This window comes from Aedes aegypti, chromosome 3 (assembly GCF_002204515.2).
Source record: "Aedes aegypti strain LVP_AGWG chromosome 3, AaegL5.0 Primary Assembly, whole genome shotgun sequence".
NCBI lineage: Eukaryota > Metazoa > Arthropoda > Insecta > Diptera > Culicidae > Aedes > Aedes aegypti.
This window is the reverse complement of record NC_035109.1, coordinates 320,858,930-320,884,609: the sequence shown is the minus strand read 5'-3', so window position 1 is coordinate 320,884,609 and position 25,680 is coordinate 320,858,930. Positions and strand designations below refer to the sequence as shown.

Genomic DNA, 25,680 nt, shown 5'->3' with positions numbered 1-25,680 from the left:
TTTGTAACGCTTACAAACAATCTGTTCTACGATCACTATTTGATAAAGTCATAATGAATTCGTCACTTATCCATGACAGCCGAGTTATAGTAGAACATGAATTCGGTCTCAAATCTCTTAACGGAAACCATTCTTACAAACTGGGACCATTTTCGTAATCTAAGTAAGAAATTTCCATATAGCGTTAAACGCCTAGAGGTATGCAACGCCCTATAAATGTTCCGTAATTCTTTCAATTATGTTCGATTTATACTCCATTATCAAAGTTACCCCAAAACAAAACCGACTTTCGATAATGTGAAAAATAATATATCCATTCAAAATGAATCTTTTGACAATCTATCAAGTGCAATTGATAGCTAGGATGCCAGTACTTGTTTTAAAAATATAAATTGTAATTCTTGAAACAGCTTGCATAAATATTCAAGTTTTCTTCGAAATAACTATCAAAGTTACCCCGTTTTACGGTACTTGAAGAAAAGCCGGAAAAACTATGCTCCAACTCGTGGAAATTTTAAAAAACATATTTTTGAGAAGGTTATTTCATAAGCTTAATCGCTGAAATTTTTGAAATGGTATTTTTTTTCGTTTTTGAGTTATGGCCAATTTTGTAAAAAATGTGCAAATGTGCCATTTTGAGCCTTTTCTTTGAAAAATCATAGCTCAAGAAAGAAGCATCGTAGAAACAAATTTGTTTTTATGAAAATGAAAGCAGAAATAGAAAAAAAACGTTAACTGGAAAAAGTTTTCCACAAAATTCTCCACTGTTGAGAAAATTCGTAAAGAAAAGCCGGGAAAACTATGTTCCAACTCGTGTAAGATTTTCAAAGAAATATTTTTTAGAACAGAATTTTATAAATTTCAATCACTGACATTTTTAAGATGTACTACTTTTTAATTCCTGCGTTTGGTCATAGTTTTGTGAAAAATGCCCAGATTTATCGTACAAGTCTTTTCGTTAGAAAATCATAACTGAAGATAAAAGCGTCACAGAAACATTTTTTTTTGTCAAATCGGAATCAAATTTTCTCAAAACTTTGAGATTTTTTGAAGTGGAAAAAGTTTCCCAGGACATTTTTTACCGTTAAGGAAAATAAATAATGATAACCCGATTAGCTATTCCAGCTTACAAACAAAGTATATTTGAAAAGAGCGATCAATAAGATCCAATCGTAAACATTTTTTAAATACGCTCATTTTCGTTCCTAAAACATGATCAAATATTGCCAAGATGAGCTGTTTACAAATGTATACATTTATAAGTTTATAAAGCTTATTTTCAAATTTATAAGTTCATAAACAAAACTATTTAAGAACAAAACAGAATAGAAACAAAGATTTCTTCAATCATAATGTAGGCATTTTTTCCAGCTACCTGTTAGGTAACTACAAAATTGACAGTTGAATCAATGGGTAGGCAATATGGCAATTAGGTATTTACTAATTCTGGTTTAAATCAGTAAGGACATAAATTGACGCTTATATTGAGCTGTTCGGTAATCCAATCCGCATGTTTATTAAATTAATTAACTCATTACGCGTGGTAAAGATGGAAAAATTATGAAAAATCTTTACCACTCGTAATGAGTTAATTAATTCAGTAAGGACAAATTTTCGCTCGATTAGCCATGGTCTCATGACCAAGTTTCATTCGAATGGAGTTCGGTGGATTACGGAAAAGATGAAAATCTGCATGGAGTGCATGATTATGATTAACCAGAAGGCTCCCGTAACGGATCTTGCAGAAGGAATTATGTTTGAGGAACAAGTTTCACCACTATCTTCGTTGGCGTCGTCAAAGGAAACTCCTTCCTCGGGTGAGTCAGTAGGTTCTACATATAATATATAAAATAAACAAGAGCTTGTTAAATTCTTGGAAATTTCTTTTCAAGTATAATATCTTTTTTTCAGATGTTTTAGAAAATTTACAATTGCTTTGATAAAAAATCTTTGTTTTTCCGATGCTTCGATTGAAATACGGGTTTTCAAAGAAAAGGCTTATATGGTCATTTTCCACAAAATTGGCCATAACCCAAAAACGAAAAAAAAGTACATTTCAAAAATTTCAGCGATTAAAGCTTATGAAATTACCTTCTCAAAAATATATTTTTGAAAGTTTTACACTAATTGGAACATAGTTTTTCCAACTTTTCTTTACGAATTTTCTCAACGGTGAAAAATTTTGTGGAAAACTGTTTCCAGTTATTTTTTTTATTCTTGAGAAAATTTGCTTTAATTTTCATTTAAAAAAAACCTTGTTTCTACGATGGTTCTTTCTTGAGTTATGATTTTTCAACGAAAAGGCTCGAAATGGCACATTTGCACATTTTTTACAAAATTGGTCATAACTCAAAACGAAAAATAAAACCATTTCAAAAACTTCAGCGATTAAAGCTTATCTAAGATATTTTTTTGAAAATTTTCCACGAGTTGGATATTGGTCATAACTCAAAAACGAAAAATAATACCATTTCAAAAAATTCAGCGATTAAAGCTTCTCTAAGATATTTTTTTGAAAATTTTCCACGAGTTGGAGCATAGTTTTTCCGGCTTTTCTTTACGAATTTTCTCAACGGTGGAAAATTTTGTAGAAAACTTTTTCCAGTAAATATTTTTTTTTATTCCTGAGAAAATTTGCTTTCATTTTCATAAAAAAATTTGTTTCTACGATGCTTCGTTCTTGAGTTATGATTTTTCAAAGTAAGTAATGTCAGAGGAAAACAAAAAAATTGCAACTGAGTTTTCCGGGAAAATAAGCGACCCTGAATTTTTGTCAATTTTTTTTAATCATATATTGATAAGCCCTGCCTGTGGAAAAAGTTTCATGAAAATCTGAGACCCTTCGGCCCACTTTGTACGGAAATTAAAAAAAAACCCCTCATACCACACAAAACAGATGAAAATTATCCTAGGAAACCCATGAAATCCCTTCGGATGCTCGTTGTAAGCCTCTTTGGGATCGCTTGAACACCGGGATATGCTTTCCAGAGGTTCTCAAGTGAACTAAGTTTCCACAAGAGTTTCTAAGAGGGTTTCCAGCACATCCCTAGGAGTTCTCAGAGGATATGAAAAGTGTCTAAATTGTTAGCAGGAGTTACCATAAGGGGCTCATTTAACAAACACCATTATGGCAGTTTTGTTCACCATCATGTTTAAACCATCTTAAAAAATTTCATGGACTACTTTCGTTTAGGCGTTGTTCACACAAATTTGGAGAAACTTTAAAGTTTGTCGTTAAATACCAAACTTTACTTTTCAGCTTCACAAACGTTTTGATATTTACCTATCTAGATCGCACCTTTAATATCGAGTCATGGAGAGTTGACTGTACATGGGAAATATTTTTTTCTATTATGCTTGATAACTTCTTCAATATTTGTTAGTAGAAGTTTAAAATGAATTAGGAACACATTATAATTTATAAACACAAACAGATATTCTGACCATTTTAAGAAATTTTAGCTATGGTGTATGGTGTGAATTTTTGTTTTTTGTGATGCTTATTTATTGCCCAACGATGTGAATAAATATCGTAAATTTGAACTCTATTTGAACAACAGTCCATGTAATATACCGCTATTGAATGAGGATTTTCTAAAAAACTTATTCAGTTCTTAATCATGTTTATACTTGATATTTGCAATGAATTGAGCTACGGAAAGGCTAAAACAACCAACTTTTGAAAACTACATTATACAAATACTCTCTTAAAAATAATGAAAATTACTGTGGACTGTGACTGAATGACAGGATGGTTGATAATCCAATGTCACATAAGATACATAAGATACCTTTCTTATGATAAAAAAGCGTTCTGTGAAATTTGCATTGTTTTAGATATTGTTTTAAGGGTGGCCCAAAGACGATGAAGGTTTATTTGGAAATTGCTATGAAGACATTTCGAAGAATGCGATTATACGCGATTATAGTCCAGCAAACATTTACAAAAAATTCCTAACAAAATTAGTTCAAAATGGATTTGTTTCTTCGGCAACATCCTCCATTAAGAATTGACAAATGAGTTTTTGCTTTGGGATGATAAGTTTGTACTTACATTACTGTACCAAGCAATTGAAAATTGTAATCATCGGGATTATATCTTATAATTGAAAAACAAAAATGAACGTGCTATTCAGAAATACTTTTCTTTCAATATTCTTTTACGCCAGATGTTTACCAAGTTTGCGGCTTCGCTTAGCATTTTGGTCGCTACCGTCAGAAAAATATATATTTCCTTGAAAATTCTTCGTTTTAGTTCTAGCGTATTATGCACAAACAATACTTTAATGATACTCAATGCAAGTTTCTCGTTCTCTTCGCTTTCTTTTTCAGATTTAATAGTAGTAGTAGCATCGATGGTTGTGCTGTCAGTTGGCTCAAATGGACAAGTGTTCGCCACCAGTGCCATCCGAGGCATTCGGTTTCTGCAGATCCTCCGGATGTTGCACGTGGACCGGCAGGGTGGCACCTGGCGCCTTCTCGGGTCCGTCGTTTTCATTCATCGACAGGTTGGTTACTTCGAAACCCTTCTAGAATGTGTCCAGCTAATTACAACGATTTTCGTTTTCTTCCCTCTAAACTAGGAATTGATAACGACGCTGTACATCGGTTTCCTGGGGCTAATATTTAGCTCGTATTTTGTGTACCTAGCGGAAAAGGACGTTACCGGGCCGGATGGGCGGCAGGACTTTGCCAGTTATGCTGACGCCCTTTGGTGGGGAGTTATCACCGTCACGACCATTGGCTACGGGGACACGGTGCCGCAGACGTGGATGGGCAAAATTGTGGCGTCCTGCTTTAGCGTGTTTGCAATCTCGTTCTTCGCACTTCCGGCGGTAAGTTTGGATGTGGGAAATGGACCAATCGCAACAGATCATCAATTTTTGCTTTGACAGGGCATCCTCGGATCAGGCTTCGCGCTCAAAGTCCAACAGAAGCAGCGCCAGAAGCACTTTAACCGCCAGATACCGGCAGCGGCAATGCTGATCCAGTGTCTTTGGCGGTGTTACGCCGCCGATAAGAGCTTCCATTCGGACGCCACCTGGCAGATCTACGTCAAGTCGGACGACCAGAACGCCAACAACTCCAACACCAGCACAGCTCTCCCCGCGCAGCTGGGCAAAGTGAGTGCGTTGTTTAGCTGTGTACGTGTTTGTATGTTTAGCAGTATCAAAGAAGCGCCTAGATCCCATCCCGATGTCCCAAAAAACGTCCCGTCAAAATCGAAACCCCACAGATTGGTCGACAACACCAACAACCTCTTACAAAGCTGTGCTGCCATCTGTTTGTCTGATTCTCTCTCCTCATAAACCTTATACCTATACCTATAATGGCACTTCTAGCTGTACTTTTGCTTTCCAAATGCCAGGCGATTATCCTACGACCCCTAGGTTTGCTACTTCAGGGACAAGTGCCCTCACGAATTAGGCTGGTTCTAGAAATGCATCTCCTACGATTGAACCAGCCTAGTGTGTACAGTGTCCTCCCGGTAATCCGACACTCAGTGAACCTACACATACTCAAAACTGTTAGGCAAATAGCGTACGATTAAACCGTAAATACCTAGAACAATGTTACTTTACTACAAATGCTATAGCTTCGTATTTTTTAATAATTTTAATTCAAAATATACGTTAAAATAACGGGATTAGTTGCATCAACAAGTGCATGAAGTCTCGCCCTTCGGAACCCTTCCAGATTTTTGATATTTTTCAAAACTATTCAATCTTATTCCTATTTTTAACAAACATACTCATCGTAAATGATTTCTACTGATAACATAAGCAATATATATTTCCATTATAATAATTCAAGTTTTGACTTTAGAGTTATCCTAAGGCATCCGTTTCATACAGTCCATTAAAAAAAATATTGCAACAAGTTTGGAAAATGCATTTATTTGGTTTTAGATAATCAACGCTATTCAAACTACTCAGAATTTATTGCCGTCAAGATCTACATGTTCTACTGTTATTTGTATTTATTTATAGTACTTGTACCAAAGAAAGATCGCCCTGGGTATTTACGGGATATCGATAGCTAAGTGATCCCAAACGATTTTTCCACAATCCAACCCCAAACCAATCCGGATTACCGGAAGGACACTGTGCAGGGATTCGTCAACTGTGGATGTTTTGTTCTGGTTGTGGATGTGTTGTGCTCGGAGCTTGTGTGTGCTTGTTTGATGTGTGTCGGTCGGGATTCACGTTCCTCGCATTGCATCTCTCCTCCACATCTGCTACATACCTGCATCGCCATTTGCTATTTGCCATTTGCCGGAACAACAATCATGCGTTCCTGCATCGATGCATTACGTATCGAAATTCCACTTCATTAGAGCAGATGAAAACGACCCATTTATAGGTGCGCACATGATGATGCTGCTGCCGTTGATGCTGTTGCACGTCAAGAGTGGAGAAGCAATTTGAAACCTGTGGAGTTCGTTTCTACTTTTTGTCCAACTCGTTGCTCTTGATGGGTGCAGTTAAGCTTTGTCGGAATATTTGAATTACCAACGGCTTGTGATGGAGTTTATTTCATGAAACACATATTATTTTATGAGGGTAGAAGGTTTAATAGCTTCGATGCTTGCTTGCTCCAGTTCTAGATGAGACATTTGAATCATATCATCGACTGAGGATAATTATGGTATACTTACGTGATCGATTTCTACTTCCACTATCAGAAAGTATATAATATGCTTCGACATGATAGTTACCGCATTACATCTGAACAGTTAAATAACGAACGAATCAAATTCTTGTAGCTTTTCAGCCCAATTTAAGTAATTGTACAAACTAAGAAATGATCTCTTAAGACACGTTATTCAAATATTCATTGAAGTACTACTTCCACCTTTAAAGATTCCCCTACTACTACTGAGATTATTCGAAAAACACCTTAGATAATTACTTCAGAATCTCACCAAGAATTCCTCTAAAGATTGCTGGAATATTCTTCTAGACATTGATTAGGTTAGAATCGTTTTATTTTATTTTTTTTGCTACAGTGTGACGTATCGAACGGTTTATAGAAACTCGTTTTCATTGATAATAAAAAAGAAAGCAGAAAATGTAATGAAATCAGTGGAGCGTTTTCAGACCGTAAAAAAGGTTTCAATTTTTATAGGATGCCATCATTTCGAAATTTTAAGCTCCAAACAATCAATTTCATTTTATACCATACCATCGGATCGAACCGTTCACAGCTCATATCAAATAAATCGCACAAGCTCCATATCCTGAGAAGCCGACAACATTGGAACGGATGTCGGAAATCCTTTCCTCAATGTTTACTTTTCCCCCCTCATATCTCACCTTCAGCCACTCGTCGCACCTCCTCACCGTCGTCAAAAACCTGCTGGCAGCTCGTCTGATTGAACGAATCAATTACAATTTTGATTATCTTCTCAACCAATCGATGGCTGGCACCCAACAGCCACGAGGCACAGTGGCGGGCTTCCATGCAAAACTCGTACAAAATTACTCGGAAAAAATGTCCAGAATACGAATTGCTTAATGCTAATGCTAAAGAAAAAATATCCTAACTTGTTTTGCAATCTACTACAGTTGACACGCAGGCTTCGTCCTTTGGCGGAGAGGCCTGTGTCATCCGCAAACAAAGATTTTTGACATCCCTGAGGTAACTCAGGTGATTCTATACCATTACCCGGAATGCAATTTACCGGAATGTACCATTACCTGGAAAAACCATTTTCCGGAATGCACCATTTACCGGAATGCACCATTACCCGGAAGGCCAAATCTTCCATATTCGACGACCTTTATCAGTACATTTGTATATAATTTTTATTCTCTTTCATTAATGCTCAGCAAAAATTAAACACTTTTTTCAAAAGACATCTCCAAACAGCTATGCACAAATATGTTGTTCGTCTCGCTGGCATTACGACTCAACTGGGACAAAGCCTGCTTCTCACCTGTTCTAGGAATATTTCCACAGTTAATTGGTGAGAGCCTATGTAAACTGACCATTTCTGCATCCCTTTATAGTTTGACAAGTATGTAAGTACTCTAGCTCTGAAACGTCAACATATTTGCTAGCCAGATATAATTTTGAACCGGCGGTATTCCATTCTACCAACCTCTGATTGAACTTTCTGAATAGCTTCACTTTGCCGCAATGTAGGCCTTAAGCTATGTACGAAAATTATGATACCAAAATTTGATTGACCATGTAATTTATTTGCGATTTGATTAGAAAAGAATCGCCTGACATAGATCGGAAAATATCTTTGTCTTCAAATTTAGGCTATAAAACTAAACGTTACAGGCAAGGATTGAAAGAAGGAAAAGAATTATTTTTGTTATACATATTTGATGCCAAATATTAATGAGGTCGAAAAAATCGCCTTACATTTGAATAAATGAAACATCTCAGCATTAAAAAATGTTTGATGTAATGATGGTTTTCTTATTCCATTAAGTTAAAACAGTTTAAAATCCAATTTAAATACTGAATCAAAAATGAAAAGCACTAATCTTGCGAGGGAAGCGACATACAACAGTGCAATTGGGTCCTAAAATGTTTAATGAATTCTTATTTTTATTTAATAATACGAAAGAACATGTTCTTGCAACTACTTTAGCAAGTTTACCAGCTCAAATGACGGCTATAACATTTTTAAACTTCAATTTTAAAAATCGTTCCAATTATGAACCTTGACACTTGTGATCATGTTTGACATTCACTTTTTCGACAGAAATGCCACAGGGTTTATAGTTTTAACACTGGGGTTGTTCCTATCTGACATTTCCGAAGGGACACGGAAAACAAAATATACCCAAAATTTGAGTTCAAACCAAGGGGTGTGACAAAATCTTAAAAATCATAAAAAAAAACTTGTTTTTGTACTTAAACCAATGAAAATCATTTAAAAATTGAGTAAACATGTGTTTCTGCCCCAAACTTATGCGTTTGGTACTGAAATTGGGACAGGGCTTTAGGACCCTATTCTCATTTTAGCTTTGTGCTTTGAGAAAAGCTAAAAAAAATCAAGTTGAAACTAACGGGTCTATTTTATGAATCGAGCAATTTCATGTGACTCTACTGCAATCACTATTCATCAAAGCAAGCATGCCCATTTCAGATGTGACCCGTCGACTTCCATAGTAATTCAGTCACATAGAGTGACTACCGTTGAAAAGCTCGAGTGACAGAGTTGTGTCGAGTGAATGTTTTGGTCGACAGTGACTCCAGTCGAGTCATTGTGATCGACTCGATATATAAAATAGGCCCCTAAATTTGCTTTAGTGATAGAGAGTAGGGCACTATTTGCCATTGTCTGATAGATCTACTTTTCGTTTGAATTTCTCCGAATGTCATAACTCTGAAGGGCTGTATCTCGAATTCAATGCCAAATCGATCAATCAACAATCAACGATCAACTGATGGAACATACACTTCGCAGTTACTACTCCGTGATCAATCAGGATAGTGATATTGCACAGAGAACCACTCAAGATGAAACTTGGGTTTAAGCTTTTTTCCATCTTCAATGTACAACCACACTACCCTTGATATTTATAGATTGATAACGGCGCCGACCACGTCCTTATGTCCATCGGGGGAGAGGAAGGAATGTTAATTAGTTAGCCGTTTGTGACTAGAAAACCGGAGAATCTCCTGCATTTCCCACAGCTACCTTGGAAGTAGGAGTGTTTTGTTAGTGATGGATGAGGTATTCGACCGTATGGATATCACTGTGGTAAGCGGTTAAGTTCACAAATTCAATTCTAGCAATAGATAGAACTGATGATGTTTGCGCCATAATGACGCAGAGATAGAGGAGAGACAGCTGTTAGGAAGAGTGTTACAAATATGTGAAAGGGACGGGCCTGGGATTGAACCCACGACCTCCTGCTTGCAAAGCAGAAGCGATAGCCGTTAGACCACCAACCCCGTCTCTGAATGGCTGTATCTCGAATTCAATGCCAGGGTGATAAACTAGAAAGAAAAATAAGCAATCATAAGAATTCGGTTGATTGACGTTTGCGGAAATGACATTCGATGATTTGACACTCGGCGAAAAGTAGCACATCCAATTTAACATTTATTAACATTTGGGCACTTGGAGAACCGACGGTCGAGTGTTAAAAGTAAAGTTACATACTTGTAGCCAAATTTAGCCAGTTCAGCCAGGACAAGCTGCAAAGATAAGTTGAAAGAACAGCTTATTTTTAAAAGAAGGGTGAATTATCTATGAAATGCAAATATATGAAGATGGTGCATATTGACATGACCAAGTATAAAGAAATCTTAGACTCCTCTTCGATGCTTATGTATTTTTAAGCAAGAACACCCCCCGTCATTTTAAATATTTTTAAGTCAACATACTGACTTGAATGACCGTAAAAGGACGTTAATGAAAAAAGTCGAGAAATGGAGAAATAATTTTCCGGTAAATGGTTCATTCTGGTAAATGGTTTTCCGGGTAATGGTTTTCTGGTAAATTGCATTCCGGGTAATGGTTTTCCGGGTAATGTGGGAGAACCAACTCAGGTAAGTCAGATGTGAAAATATTGTATAATATTGGTCCCAAAATGCTGCCTTGATGAACACCAGCTCTTACAGGAAGTCTTTTGTAGGGTTGTTGAAAGAAGCTTCATTATTACGTCTTGTTTATTGAACGGCTCGATCAGTAATGTACAATTATGTGTCAATCTGAACCTACAGTGGCCCAATTTCATATTCGTACAGGATACTGTTTCCACATCAAGTTAGTAAAAAACTATTAAATGAAGTATTGAGCTACAAATACTTTATCCACATTGAAGGTAACAGGTGTCATCTATTGTTTGCCAATCACAAAATGTTTCCATTTACATTCATCTTTGGATTAATAGAAAAGTATTGAATTGATGTCTAAAATTCACCCAATTCCATATTCGTACACCTGCCAAAATTCATCCGCACAACGTTCAAACCTAAATTTAGAAGCTCTATTTGATTACTGAAATGCTTTATTATGATGTTCAGATGTAGTGAAATACATTTGGACAATTTATTAGTGGACATATATGAAATTTAAGTAAAGTTATGAGAAATGCCAGTTTTCCAATGATTTTTGCTATTAAATCCTATAATTCGAACAATAACGTTTATTTTTGTCATTGGATCCAATCTATAGATTATACTTGTAAGCTCTGATAGAAATTTAGTTGAAATATACATAGTTTACAGAAATCATAAACAGTTATTATCCCTTTTGAGTTCAGAAAATTGTTGTGCCATAAGTTCAAAACTCTTCTAAAATGCTATTTTTAATCAATGTAAACCAAATTTTCATTCTAAACAACAGGTAAATGTTAATTTTGAATTTGTCTGTAAAAATAATTTGAACTACGAACTTCGTTTTACAATAAAGTACCCGAATCTACGCTGTTCATACCTCCACATAATTGATGTTATCGTAATATTCAATTATCTTTAAAATAATATTCAAATTATATTCAAAATAGCATCCTATTTTGCAATGTATTGATTTTATAAGAAAAATACAAAATAACTTGAATGAGCAGAGAACATTGATATACTATTTAATAGAATATATATGTTGTTTTAATCATTATAAAAAACGTTTGTGTTGCGGTTATGGCAATAATATTTATTCTTTAAATCTCTATAATCATGTTTGGTAGTAAAATGTGAATTAAAAATGATAATTACGCAATGTTTTAATAGGATCATTAACTATGGATTATGTATTCACATTTAGGAGCCAAATATAAAGAAATTGACTAAAATTTTTGGTTTTGGGTTTGTTATAAATGTTATACTACCTAAGATTCAAAAGTATAAGTTGTCGATATCCACTCCTAGCTACTCTAAAACTGATTATAATTTTTTGAAACTTGTGCAATATTCGCAGTTATCATTCTTAAGGAAGTGATGTTGAAAAATATGCAATTTATTGTTCGACTTACCGAATATTTTAGCAAAAAGCATGGGAAAACTGGTATTTTTCTTAAATTTACTTAAGTTTCAAATATGTCTGCATTTAAATTTTCCAAATGTATTCTACTGCATCTGAACAATACAACGAAGAGCTTAAGTAATCATCTAGTCCATTAAAAATTAGTTTTGAATGCTGTATATTTCTTTTTTGTTAGGTGTACGAATATGGAATTGGGTCAATTATAGACACAATCTCAATATTTTTCTATTATTCCACAGATGTTAGCAAATGAATACAGTTTGTCATTGCCAAACAATAGATGACACCTATAACCTTCATTATTGATAAAGTATGTCGAAGTCCATGCACCATTCAATAGATTTATACCAACTTGATATGAAAGCAGTGCCCCGTACGAAAATGAGATTGAGTCACTGTATGCTAACTTGATCTAATATAACCCTACGCCTACTTGATCAACCTAACTGCTACACTTTCAGATCTGGAGTTCTGATAATTAACCTGAAGTGTACGATTTGACAGATAACTTTGAATTATTCTAACAATGTATGTTGGAAAAATAAAGTTTTTTAAATTATACAATCAAGCCGTCATGCCAAACACTCTCGAATGCATTCTATACGTCTAGAAGAGCAAGACCAGTTGAGTAGCCTTCAGTTTTGGTACAAAACAAATTCGTTACTCGTAAAAGTTGATGAGTGGTCGAATGTTCATGTTTGAATACGAAATGTTCATTGTCAAAAACTGGATTTTCTTTGATCTGTACCATCATTCTGTTAACAATTACTTTTAAAACAAGTTTCCCGATGAAGGAAAGCAAACTGATTGGAAATTGATACAACCTTGCCATGTTTCCATTTGTCTGTAAAATATGTCAACTGAAAACATTTGTTGAATTTATGAACTAAGAATGATAGTTACTTTCTGGAAGTTTCTTGATGAGGGTGCAAAAAGAATCCATTATTCCTTTTTTTTATTTTTTTTAAGTAAGAACTGCACTTCTTCCAAATTAGTCTCCCAGGAATGTTTGAAACCATTCTCTTGGTTAAGAAAGCTTTCGGAATCCTGAGTAACTTGATTTTTAATTGAGCTAGTGAGTCCTTAATTGTGTGCATTTTCAAAATGAAAAGGAATGTTTTGAGGTTTTTCGCAATTAGTTAGTAGATATTTATTTTCCTCCTTCAATGTCGGATTTGGCTTTTCAGGTTTTTTCAAATTTTTAGATACCTTCCAAAAGTGCTTAGAGCCATATGAAAAATTTTGTTTTCAAAATATTTGTTTCTTGATTAGGTATAACGTTTTTAAAATTTGTTTTTAGAGGTCCTATCATATAATTTTCATAGCAGAATCACGAGTGTGTTGAAATTGCCTTCTCCTCACGTATTTAAGATGGATTAAGAGTTTAAGATCATCGTCTATAATCACGAATTCGAATTTCACTTCACATTTCGGCATTGCAATATGCCCCTTGCTTCAACAATAGAATTTGTTAAAGGTTCGGAAGCATCGTCAATATCAAGTTTTGATTACAAAGAGATGTTAACTTCAAGATTACGATCGATGTGTGTTTCATATGTATCCCAGCCGGCTCGTAAATAATTGAAAATGGAGCTGGTAGGATTAGGAATCTCTTCACTGGATATGCAGAGGATTTCTGGAAGAGCAAAACTAAGTAGGGCTATCAGGGTATTGAATTGAAAAATACTCTGAAGAGCACTCATGAAATAAAAGTTTGCTTTTGAGATTGCTTTGTGAATTATTTCATGAGTAATGTTTGGCATTAAAAACAACAGTAACAAAAATTTTTGACTTACTGCAAGTCAATTTTTGTAAGTCAGTTTTAGGCAAAATTACTGCCCAGTGCATTAAAAAGACAAATTGACAGATATGAAAGTAAATTTGTAAATCTGTTTTTCAACAGAAACACCCAGAGTTTCAAAAACGTTGGCTTAAATAACGAAAAAAAAGTTGGTGTTTGTTACGCCTATTAATGATGATAGCAACTCCACCACATGCTCCATCAAGTCGATCATTACGATAAACAAAAACTTTGGATCTCTTTTGAGTTTGGAAGCAGGTTGCAAATAAATTTCAGTAATAACTGACATATGTATGTTATTATCTGTTAGAAAATCAAACAGTTCGTCCTCTGCGAATGGTAACGCAGAACGAGTGTTCCCATTAAAAATAAATAAAAACTTTTTGGATCCATTGGAGAAACGTAAACCAATAATAATTTTTTTTAGTAAATTTTACACCTATTTGGACTCATGGTGGTTTTGGACATTGCATCAATTATTTGATTCAATTATTCAGCTAAACAATCAAAATAAGAGGGAGACATGTTTTAAGAGGTAGATACATTTTCTGATGAAACTCTGTCGAAGAGGCGGAATAGAAGTGTCTACGGCGGCAGGGGTATTTCCATTTGATTTGCAACAATTAGTACGGTTACTCGTAAGTAGAAAAGGGGTGGAGCATAAATTGCCTGCCATTTTCCTGGGGTAAATCCATTCTAAATTAAATGATTACAACGGCTACTCGACGGGAAAAAATAGCTTGTGAATGAGCATGATTATAATTTATCTGATGGCTATGATTATTAGCCCCTCTATCGGCAGCTTCACTGTTACCACAAAAAATATTCAAACAGCGGCAACTTTTTTTTTTTTTTAGATTTTCACAAGCCCTCACTCTTCTATTATAAGAATCTACATCAATGTTGATCATTAGTCATATGGTTTTGAAGACATTTAGATGTTCCTTGGGGGACCGACATTTCCCATATAAAAATATTTGGCAGTTATTTTGTTTTTAGTCAATTTATCAAAACACTAAAATGTGGGCTATACAATGCGCAATGGTCCGAATCGACAATTTAACAGGAAAAAAAAATGTCAGTTCTAGTCGATTTAAACTTAGAGTGGACCCAAAAAAATATGTTGGTCTAACTTTTCTATGTTCAGTTTTACGTTAATGTGTTCTTCAGAAGAGTTGCAGGGAAAGTAATGATACACATTTTTGCTGAACATCGCAAGTTTGTAATTCTTGTAATTTTGGAACCGTAAGAAAATTTAAGTGAAAAGCTATGAATTTTTTAAATACCTTTAACTTATGGAGTTTATTCGATTTTTTTTTTCTTTAATCATTTCTACATATTATGTTTCACATTACTTTAAAAAGTGGTGTATGGAAAAGTTGTAGATTAAGTTAAATTCCACAACTTTGCAGCTCACGCCGTTAACTATAAAATCTTGTGAGTTACAGGCGAATTAAGAGTTTTAAGTATATTTTGGAAGTGACTTTTCTCAATTTACAAAAATTACGTTCCCACAGTTTTTGCAGCAAAAGTTGCTTATTGTATGCCTTTTTTAATGCCGTTTCATAGTTATCCACTTAAATTTGCTTATAACTTCAAAATCACATATACAAACTTGCGATGTTCAGCAAAAATGGTAGGGGGAGATCCCTCAGTGCCAGACAAAGTTTAAAAAATGAGAAAAAATGGTCCAAAGAAGACGGTTTATTAGAAGCAGGCATTGCAATCTCATCTGATGAACGAGATCATCTTAGGATAATGGAAAGATATTATCTCTAATCCAAGAGCGCTCTGAAATGATATCATATCTCAATCTTGAGCATCAGAAGATAATCTTGACAGCTGTTTGGTGGTTTGGATCAATTAGCCTTATTAATTTATTATCTATGCTTTTTTATATTACCTCCCTTTACAGAGATAACAACTGGGGATTTGCGAGCAATTTTTCGGAATCTTTTTGTTTTCAGAACAACTGTAATCTACGAATATACCGTCCTGTTTGGCAATCAAGAATGGCGATAAACAGTTCTGGTATATTGGTTCTAAGCAATGAAAATTAAAATTTATGAATAACACGAGCACTTTCCTTGTACCACAATGACGGGCTTGTATTATTATTATTACAAAATAACAGTATCTCCAAGAGCAAAACTCATAATGTTATGCCTCAAAGTGACCGAGAAGCTCCTTTTGAATTCGTTTAGTGAATATATTGTCCTCTTGTCTACTTAGTGAGCTGAATTTTTAGCTGTCCAGTTATCAGGGAAATCCAGACCATCTGTTTTATTAACAGTTTACTTATCTCCCCTCCTATAAGTAATCGTATACACAATGTCCTTCTGGGACGGTCTTGAAAGGCGGTGAACCATCGTAGATTAGATTCGTAGATTATGGAATTAGATGAACTTACTGACAATTAAACATGATTTTCGTTTCAATGAGAGTTAAAGTGAACGTATTGTAATTGTTGCCGCTAAGAACCATGTTCAAATCAATTGTGTGTATTTTCATATTTATGCTACAAGTATTCAATGTACGTGCGTCAATCAGATTCCGATTTGAAGCTAGCTGTAGATACATGATAAGATGATATATCATGAAAGTACAATTATGTAGATGAATTGAAACTAAGAAACATGTAATCTTTCGGATTATCAACTGAAATAATTTTTATTGATCCCCACAACTGTATCACTTCATATAATTTTCATTTTATTTATTTTTCCGGCTTCCAAGTAGCGGTAAAAGAACAATGTTGCAAACCCTAAAAAAGTTAATGAAAATTAAAATCAGGCTTTATTTTAATAAATATTATTCACCTGAATTAGTTGTGATCGATGATTTCCGTTTTAGTAGGGCATTTTTCCGGTTAGTTTTTCACTCACAAATGCAAATAAGCGGAACTCCGTCAAGTGTGTTGTGTTTCCGTCAAGTAGATTAAACGCGTGGATTGCTGAGCTCAAGATGACTCATCTGAGCATAAGATATTGACGAAAAATCACAGAGCTCTAAGATGATATCTTACGATTCGATCCATATCACGCTCAGAGGATCTAAAGATGAGATGAAATGTAATGCCTGATTAGAAGCAAAGAAAGCTATTATGGAGAGTAATGTTTGCGTAGAATAACACATCCTTGAAAAATAATTTGGGTCACGCAAGCATGATAGAATATAATCATGATTTGAAAGTATGAATGTATTTTGTACTATATTTAAACAAAATGTGGTCAAATTACAAATTTGGTGAAACATCTCCTGTCCCCCAGTTTCGGACAGCTTGATTTGTTATATGATATCTATGTAATTATTGCACCAGTGTCTCAAAATACATTCATTTTTCATGGATTCCGTCGAACATGGTATCAAATATGCAATAAAAATAAGAAGAATAAACATTCAGAACAACATCGTAAAACGTGTTATTTTTCATCATTCATGAAAAAGGTTTCTAAAGGACATCTGGCAAACTAACAAAAACTCAAATTGTTCTTGTAAATATTGCAAATGCCTTGAATTGGCTATGAAATACTATTCCTGGAGTTAAAATATTCGAGGATGTACAAATTCACAGAAAATGAGCCATTTCCAGATTGTGTCCGGTATTTAGAGCCACATTTTATTATTGGCCAATTTGGTACTAGAATTCATCCTCAAAATGGAATGTCAAAATTCATATTTATATTTTTAAATGTATTTTTGAACGATACAAAAATGATAATATTCATCATAAATGGGAAACAGAATCACATAAAATAAATATTTTTTTAGTTATGAATTTAAAGGCTTAAATGTCCGGTACTGGGGGATCTCCCCCTATCATCCGGAGCAAAGCTTGAGAAAACTGAAAATTAATTTTGATGTTGTGATGTTCTAGGTTTTGATAACTCAGTTTGTAATCATTTCGATCGTTTCAACTGATAAAATATCAAAACTGAGAGCAGAAAAATGTTACCATGAAATCAAATTGAAAACTATTTTTGCTATCAAAAAAAATCATATAGAAAATAGTTTCTTCTATCATGGACAGCAAATTGAGAACTCACTGAAATTTATATATTTTCGTTTGATAAAGAAACGAGTCTGCGCAAAGATGATTGCTTTATTTTTATATTCTCATATTGTTGATACATGTAGCACAAATAAATTTATGATTGTACCCCGTTTGGCATAAAATCGTTTGGCATAAGGTCGTTTGGCATAAAGCCGTTTGGCAAGTCGTTTGGCATAATGGTCATTTGGCACAATGGTCGTTTGGCATAATGATTAACTTAAAATGAATATCGGTATTTTTAAGCTTTTTTTCAAAAAGACAATTCACACCGTCTTCAGCCAAAGGCTGCGAGATAAACGCCATTAAGCCCATAGCAAAAAAAATTGGTAGGTTCTAAACAAGCGCAGTGTTCAGTCAGAGATTTTCCAAGCTAAGAATTTCAAAAATTGTTGTGACATTAGAGAGCATTACTAAATAAAACTCGTGACGTGTCTCTACATCTCAAAACATAGATTATCTTTGAGCTTGTTGCGATACATATAAATATGTAAAAAAGTAAATTGGTAAAGAAAGTTCGCAGTTATTCATCAAAGGAACGCTCATAGGATATTTCGCTGCAGATCAAGCTCTGTCCCAGTTTGGACGTAACACTCGATGAAAATAACTTGATAAAAGAATGATTTTTTTTGCAAAATATCAAAAGCTCTAATCCAAAGATCTATCAATGCGACTAAATGCAAAAATAGCCTATATACGAGAGCAGATTATTTTTTCATTAAAATGTTTAAGGCTCTAACGCAAAAAAAAAATCAATGCATAGCTCAAATGAACAACACATCTTTAAAAAAAAATATTAGTGGCAAAACTTTTCAACGGTTCAACATAAATTCTAATTTTGGAAGTGTACATCGAAAACATCTTCTATTATCGAGAGAAGGGAAAATTGGTGTTGAAATGATATTTATTCCAGCATATCTCGGAAGGAGATCACGCGTTTGCCCCAACAAAAGTATATGTTGAATACTGGCAGGTTCTAAGTAATTATCATTCTAACAACACATCTGGCAAGAATTGATAAAACAGCAAAATATAAAAATGGTTAACATTTAGCTTTACTAAACAATAAATTTGAAACAGTAAAATTATAAAGAACAGCCTATTTTTAAACGAAGACAAAATTTATAATTGAAACAATAGAAAAATGGTCACCAAAAATTATTGCGGTATAATAAAACGAAAAGACATAAAAAAGTGCGTTCAGAATCATCGAAGTGATTGTGGTACTTTTCCCCAGTGTTGCATTTGAACGCGTTCAGTTTGCGTTCCAGTTCAAACCTTTGAACGAGCGATCAAGTAGGCTTGAACATTGAGCAGTTCAAAAAATTGAACCCGTGCGAGCTGAAAATTGAACGCGGAATGAAAATTGTCATGGCACGGCAGGCACATGAAATATTCAATGCGGAAGTTTTGCAAAGATGTTAATAAATATTTGAGGTTCCATATATTTGTAATAATGGGAATTTAATATGTACTGATGTAGTTTTTTTCGGTTATTAGCTTCAATGTGCATTTTGAAGTGAACGGGCCGTTCATGAGCAGGTTCAGAATCTTGCACAAGAGTTCAATGTCTACTAGGTTCTCGTGCAAAATTAGAACGCGTTCAGTTCACTTTTGGCTCGCGTTCAGTTCAAAATGCATCACTGCTTTTCCCCAAATGCCATTTTCCCGAATGACTGGTTTCCTCGAAAAGTGGTGACGAGAAAGAACGATAAACAGTCAAAATAAGAAAGTATTCTGTCATTCTCGGCTATACACATGTTGGCAAAAATGCTGAGGACGGTAAAACTCGAAAGAACTGCCAATTAAATAAAGAAGGGTGCATATTATATGGTCAGTTCGTTCACCACCCGGAAATGTATAAAGTTACGACAATTATGAGTGCTAAAAACTTTTTAGCACAACCCATCGAAGTAACTACAGTAATCGATTTCTCTTTTCACTGATAATTTGAGCAGATCAATGTTATCGATTGCCGCCCTTTTGTCAGTTGGAAACAAAAAAATCCTTAAAAAATATACCTCCAAAGAACAGCCTATGCATAAAAGAAGATGAAATTTATTGACATTTTTAATCAACAGTTTTTATTCCTATAACTATGGTTACATCATATTTAGAAAAAAAATATAACAATTGAAAGAAGGGAAAATTTCTGCTAAGTATATAAAAATCTTCAGTGCAAAAATTTGTTCCAATAGCGAAACTCAAGAGAGGAATTAATATTTGAAAGAAGGGTAATTTCTGGAATAATAATAAAATACTATTGGCAATAATTTTCCTAATATGCTTAAATTTAATCAAGAGCGAATGATTGTTGAATAAAGTGTCATTTTGTATCAATTGACTCCAAAACAAGCCTGATGTCATAAGAAAGATTCGATAGAAACTTAAAAACGAAAAATTGAGAAATTCTTGGTTGCAGACTCATTATGCCAAACGACCATTATGCTAAACGACTTTATGCCAAATGACTATTATGCCAAACGAGTTTATGCCAAATGACCTACCACCTAGAAGAAGCAAAACTCAACTACGAATAATTTCTCTGAAGACATCGAAAGTCTAAAGTCGACGAGAACAGAGAAAAAACTTTTTTTCCCGCTAAAATATCGATTAGGACCATTGTGCAATGTCAGGTTCTGAGGAGCTTCTCTGAAAAAATCATGGAAATCGGTTGAGTTACCTGCAAGAAATCTGAAAATTACAAAATGATGTTTCAAGGCCCCGATTGGTACCAGAATTAAAAATGTCTATTGCTCCAAAATGGTTGCACCAATTTGCTTCACTTTTTCCCAACAGACTCTCATTGAAGTATTGTTTCGAAAAGCGAGTGATCGAACATTATAAAAGTTCTGTGGCCTGGGATATTTACGTGGGTTCTGGCAAAACGTCGGTCCCCAAGAAATTTCGGAATTTCTCCGAATCCAGATGTTTGAATATTTTTTGTGGTAAAATGAAGCTGCCAGTAGAGGGGTTAAGCAAACGTTCTTTAGCTGAAATATGCGAATTTTTGGAGATTATGCCTGGGGAATTCCAGTTACGAAAACATTTCCGTTCATCTGCTTGGTATGAGCCTCAACGATTCGTTTACGTTAAGGGCATTCCTAAAAGTTGCTCCCGAAAAATTTTTCAAGACGGCCTTGAATAAGCGTTTAGTTTTGAATTCATTAGTAAACAATGTGCATCTGTGTGAAAGATGCTTGAGAAGCAGTTCGCGATCTTTAAGAATTTCCAGCAAAACGAGGTAGTCTCCTTTACGATCACATAAAAACGCGACGCGAGACGGAACACAACAATTATTGTTCTTACAAATAAAAAGGATATTAAAAATTACCTTTTTTATGTCGACCGGTTTCGGGCTCGATGTTGCCCATCTACGGGACGATGTCCGACTGATTATTCAGATTCACAAACACATATTCATGCAGATTGCAGCATACGTCGAGTGGGGGGGGGGGGGGGAGTTTATTGCTAGGTCATCCATTTCGTCAAGTTGAAGAGGGGTGATGTTATTGGGGGGTCGTCCTCATTCATGAGAGGGCGATCAGCGGTAGCTATATACATAGACTCCCATGCGTTGAGGTGTGAAGCTTTTCGGACATTTTTTAGCAACTTAGCCTGTTGCCAATCGATGCTATGGTTTTGAGCTATAGTGTGGGCTGCTACACTGGATTCGTTCGGTCGTTCATGGTCCACTGCATTTTTATGTTCACGCAGGCGAACTTTGAACTTACGGCGGGTTTGGCCGATATACACTGCAGGACAATTTTGACACGGAATTTCATATATTCCTGATTTTTCCTCAGCAGGAACCTTGTCCTTCAGATTACATAAATGATCCTTCAGTGTGTTGCCGCTTTTATACACCACATGAATACCATGGTGTTTCAAAGCCGCCTGAATAGGGTTTGTCATTTGGGGGTAAAACGGAAGACTTATCCTTTTTATTTCTTCTTTGTCAAGGTGAAGGGTTGTGGCAGTCTGTCTGTGCTTTTTTCGTTCATGTTTACGGAGGATTTTGTCAACGAAGTCTTTACCGTATCCATTCATTTCGGCTGCAGAGTGAATTCTTTTTCGTTCTGCCACAAAATCCACTTTTTCCATCGGTATATTGAATAGCCGATGGGCCATGGAATGGAATGCTGCTTGTTTTTGAGCCCCGTAATGATTTGAATCCGATGTGATGTACCAATCTGTTGACGTGGGTTTTCGGTAAATCGCAAACTTTAGTTGATTGTCTGTTGTTTTGGAGACTAACAAATCTAAAAACGGGAGCTGGCCCTCGTTTTCTTTCTCTACCGTAAATTTTATTGTTCTATATCGGGCATTGAGCATATCGAGTGTTTGCTGCAGGTAACGTTCTTTTACAACAGCAAAAATGTCATCCACGTAGCGCCACCAAACTCTGGGGAAAAGTTTATGCTAGTCTCCTTTCTTTGTGATTCGTAAGGAAACCTTGATTTCCCTAATGGACAGTAGCGCTGCTAGGGGGGTGCGGTGGGTGCGGTCCGCACCGGGCCCCGAGCTGCTAGGGGCCCCAAAATCGCGGTAAAAATTTATCATAGAATTGGAAATTTGAAATGGCTTGTAGAAAACATTCTACAACCCTAAAATCAAATTGGACATGGCAAGAATACATTTTGCAACAGTCCTAAATCGGTGATACACAGGGGCCCCTTATTATTGGTTATTCAAATGGGCTAGATTCAAAGTTGGCCTAAGACCCCATCAAGACCATGGCTTTGAGCCTCCTCATTTTAGGGGCCTTAACAAAAATTAGTTTTGTAAGTTATTTTAGTTATTTTTTTAGACTCATGTTCAAATGTTAAAGATGAACTACGGTCTTGGATTAATAAATGTTTTCTTCATTAATTTTGATTTTGAATAATTTACCCAGGTTTGTAGGCCTCACCATATTATACAATCTAAACCAAGCATCAATTTTAACCATTAATATAGTTTCAAGAGCACGAATTTTGCTTTTTTCATCTACTATTCATCTAAAAATTATTCCTTTAGAGATAACTCCAAGTATTTATCCTGCGTGTCTGCAATGGATAATAATGATTACTTCTGGCCCTTCTCCTGATAAATTGTGTTAAGAAGTATTTTGATGATTCCTTGACGAAATTCACTAAAATATCTCCAGTGATTCCTCCATGAAATTTCTCATATATCGAGTAGGTATTTGAATCATTCAATTATTCTTACCAACATTATCCAAATTTATTCTCGAGTGACTTTCAGAATCTTATCAAGATATTTATTCTGGTAATTTATTCTGGTAAACAATTTTCAAGAAATTTCAGAAATTCTGATTTTTTTATACCGCAATCTAGATTTTGTTTCAAGGATTTTTCAAGAATTTCTAAAGCAAATATTCCAGAAACTTTTCAAAGGTTGAACCAAGAATCCCTCTAAGGAGGCTTCCAAATATATTTCCCCAAATGGTACGCCATGAAATCCTTTCAGGAGTTTTCCCAACAATTCCTTTACAAACAACTCAAGGGGTTCCACTATATTTTTTTTGTTGATTTAAATATAACTCGAGAGTTTACTTACAATCTCGCACTTCTATTAATTTTAGTAGTTTGCGATGATTCGTCAGACCATTGGCTATCCTTTTGGGTTCCTTCTTTATTTTTTTCCAGGCAGTCCTTCTTGGATTCGTCCTGAAATTAATTCGGGCTTTGCTGGGAGCAGTTTTTCAAGCGGTTTATACAGTATTTTTTCAGATTCTTCTAAGTGATATCATCAGATTTGTTCCCAGAATTCCTCCTTATATTCATGCAGGAGTTCTTTTAGAAGCTTTACAAGGAGTTTCGCAAAAAAAATCTTCCAAGAAATTAGGAAATTACACCAGAGTTCCAAAAATTTTATTTTTACTTCCCAGCGAGTTTTATTTCAAAGTTTCTTCCAAAATTTGACGGACAATTTCATTTATAATACCTCAATGAGTATCGCTGGGGATACATCATAAAATAAAATCAACTATTCTTTCAAACATTTTATCTTTATTTCCAGGTAAAATTGCATAAAAACACAACAATTAGAATTAGAATTTCAGGAAGTTTCGGGCTAATTGAGTAGAAATTTTCCTTTTAATTGTTTCAAAACTATTCTACGACTTTTCCAAGAGTACAACTAATAGGTTTATTTAATTTCATTAACTTGGGGCCCCCAAAATTGTCTCCACACCGGGCCCCGAAAACTCTAGCTACTCCACTGCTTATGGAGTTCAATTCTTCCTCCGAATTTGGAACAAATGACCACGATTGTCAGCACCCTTTGTTTCCTCACTTGAGTCAAAGCTAAGACAAGACCGGTCAGATCCTAAGACAAGACGTGACAGGTCGAAGTACAAAAATGAAACCAATTGCCTGTTAAAAAAGACCACTTCTCATTGGTCGTTTTGGCAAAGGCCTACTTTCACATCGTTGCGTTGGATTGCAACAGGGCACTTTGTTGCTAGTCCGGCCGTGTTACTAGTTCGTAAATTACAGTTTTTATCAAAAGTTTGGAAATTTTTCATTGAATCTTTTTGTTTCAAATCAATTTATATTCGATGTAATGTTCAAAGCATGTGCCCCTACAATGCTAAAATAAATAAAAACACCTAATTGAGATCAGTATAATACAATTGGTGTCAATTATCTCTAAAAATATCGCCGGTTTTGAATTTTAACATGAGTTTGGAAAAATATAGCATCCTCTATTGCATTAGATGAATAAATCGTACGCGAAACAATCAAATTATGAGCCCTCATTTTAGAATTTGTTACCAAGATTTGCTTAAAAAGGAAACTGGTAACACTGGCTTTTGTATCGTCAAGGTTATCGACTGAAAAACAACGGGGCAGCCTTAGTTGAGCTGTCACGTCCTATCCTAGGTCAGATCAAAGTACAAAAATGAAACCAATTGCCTGTCAAAAAAGACCACTTCTCATTGGTCGTTTTGGCAAAGGCCTACTTTCACATCGTTGAGTTGGATTGCAACAGGGCACTTTGTTGCTAGCCCGGCCGTGTTGCTAGTTCATTGGTTAGAGGTTTCATCAAAAAATTTTCAATAAAATATTAGAAAGCGTTGTGTTTGGATGGGCATCTAATTCTTCCGAAAGAGGTGCACTTTGCGAAAAAGGACCACGTGGTTATTGAGCTGAAATCGAATTCAGGTTAACTTCTGCGTTCATGAGTCCTCTCATGGCGTAGTGGTTAACGCGCCCCAACTAGAGATCGGGTAGTCGTGAGTTCGATTCTCACTGAGAAGACGTGTAACTTTTTCGCAAATCTTCACATCAATTTGTCCATCTAATCCAATTGCAAATTATGTGTAATGTTCAGCTTTTCGGTAGTTGTTAAACTTCCACTCGGCTGGTTAGCCGTAAACCACGTTTCATAATTAAAAACAAATAAAATATTTTTGTTTCAAATCTATTCATATTCGATGTTATGTTCAAAGCATGTGCTCCTACAATGTTGAAATAAATAGAAAATACCCAATTTAGACCAATATAATGGAAATTGTTTCAATTCTCTCTAAGGTATCGTCGGTATTGAATTAAAAGCTGATTTTTTTTTAGATATAGCATCCTCTTTTGTACAAAATGAATGAAGCGAACAAGAAGCAATCATATTATGAGCCTTTTTATTTGAACTTGTTCACAAGATTTACTTAAAAAGGATACTGGTAACACTGGCTTTTGTATCGTCAAGGTTATCGACTGAAAACCAACAGGGCAGTCTTAGTTGAGCTGTCACGTCCTGTCCTGGAGTCAAAGTGCCTAGGCTAGAGGCTGCTTCGATTTGGTGTTCGGAAAGTTTGTCTAGAGCGTCGAACTGATTGCTCATTTCGATGCAATTATCAACATTATC

General features: G+C 35.1%; 1 protein-coding gene across 1 annotated transcript in view; it reads left to right on the top strand.

Moving 5' to 3' along the window:
- LOC5571969 (potassium voltage-gated channel subfamily KQT member 2) overlaps nucleotides 1–25,680 on the top strand; it is a 494,691-nt gene that overhangs the window by 400,460 nt on the left and 68,551 nt on the right. The window contains exons 5-7 of the mRNA XM_021849685.1: nucleotides 4,333–4,508; nucleotides 4,584–4,835; nucleotides 4,896–5,123. Coding sequence (XP_021705377.1) covers nucleotides 4,333–4,508; nucleotides 4,584–4,835; nucleotides 4,896–5,123 — 656 coding nt within the window. The remainder of the gene's footprint in view (nucleotides 1–4,332; nucleotides 4,509–4,583; nucleotides 4,836–4,895; nucleotides 5,124–25,680) is intronic.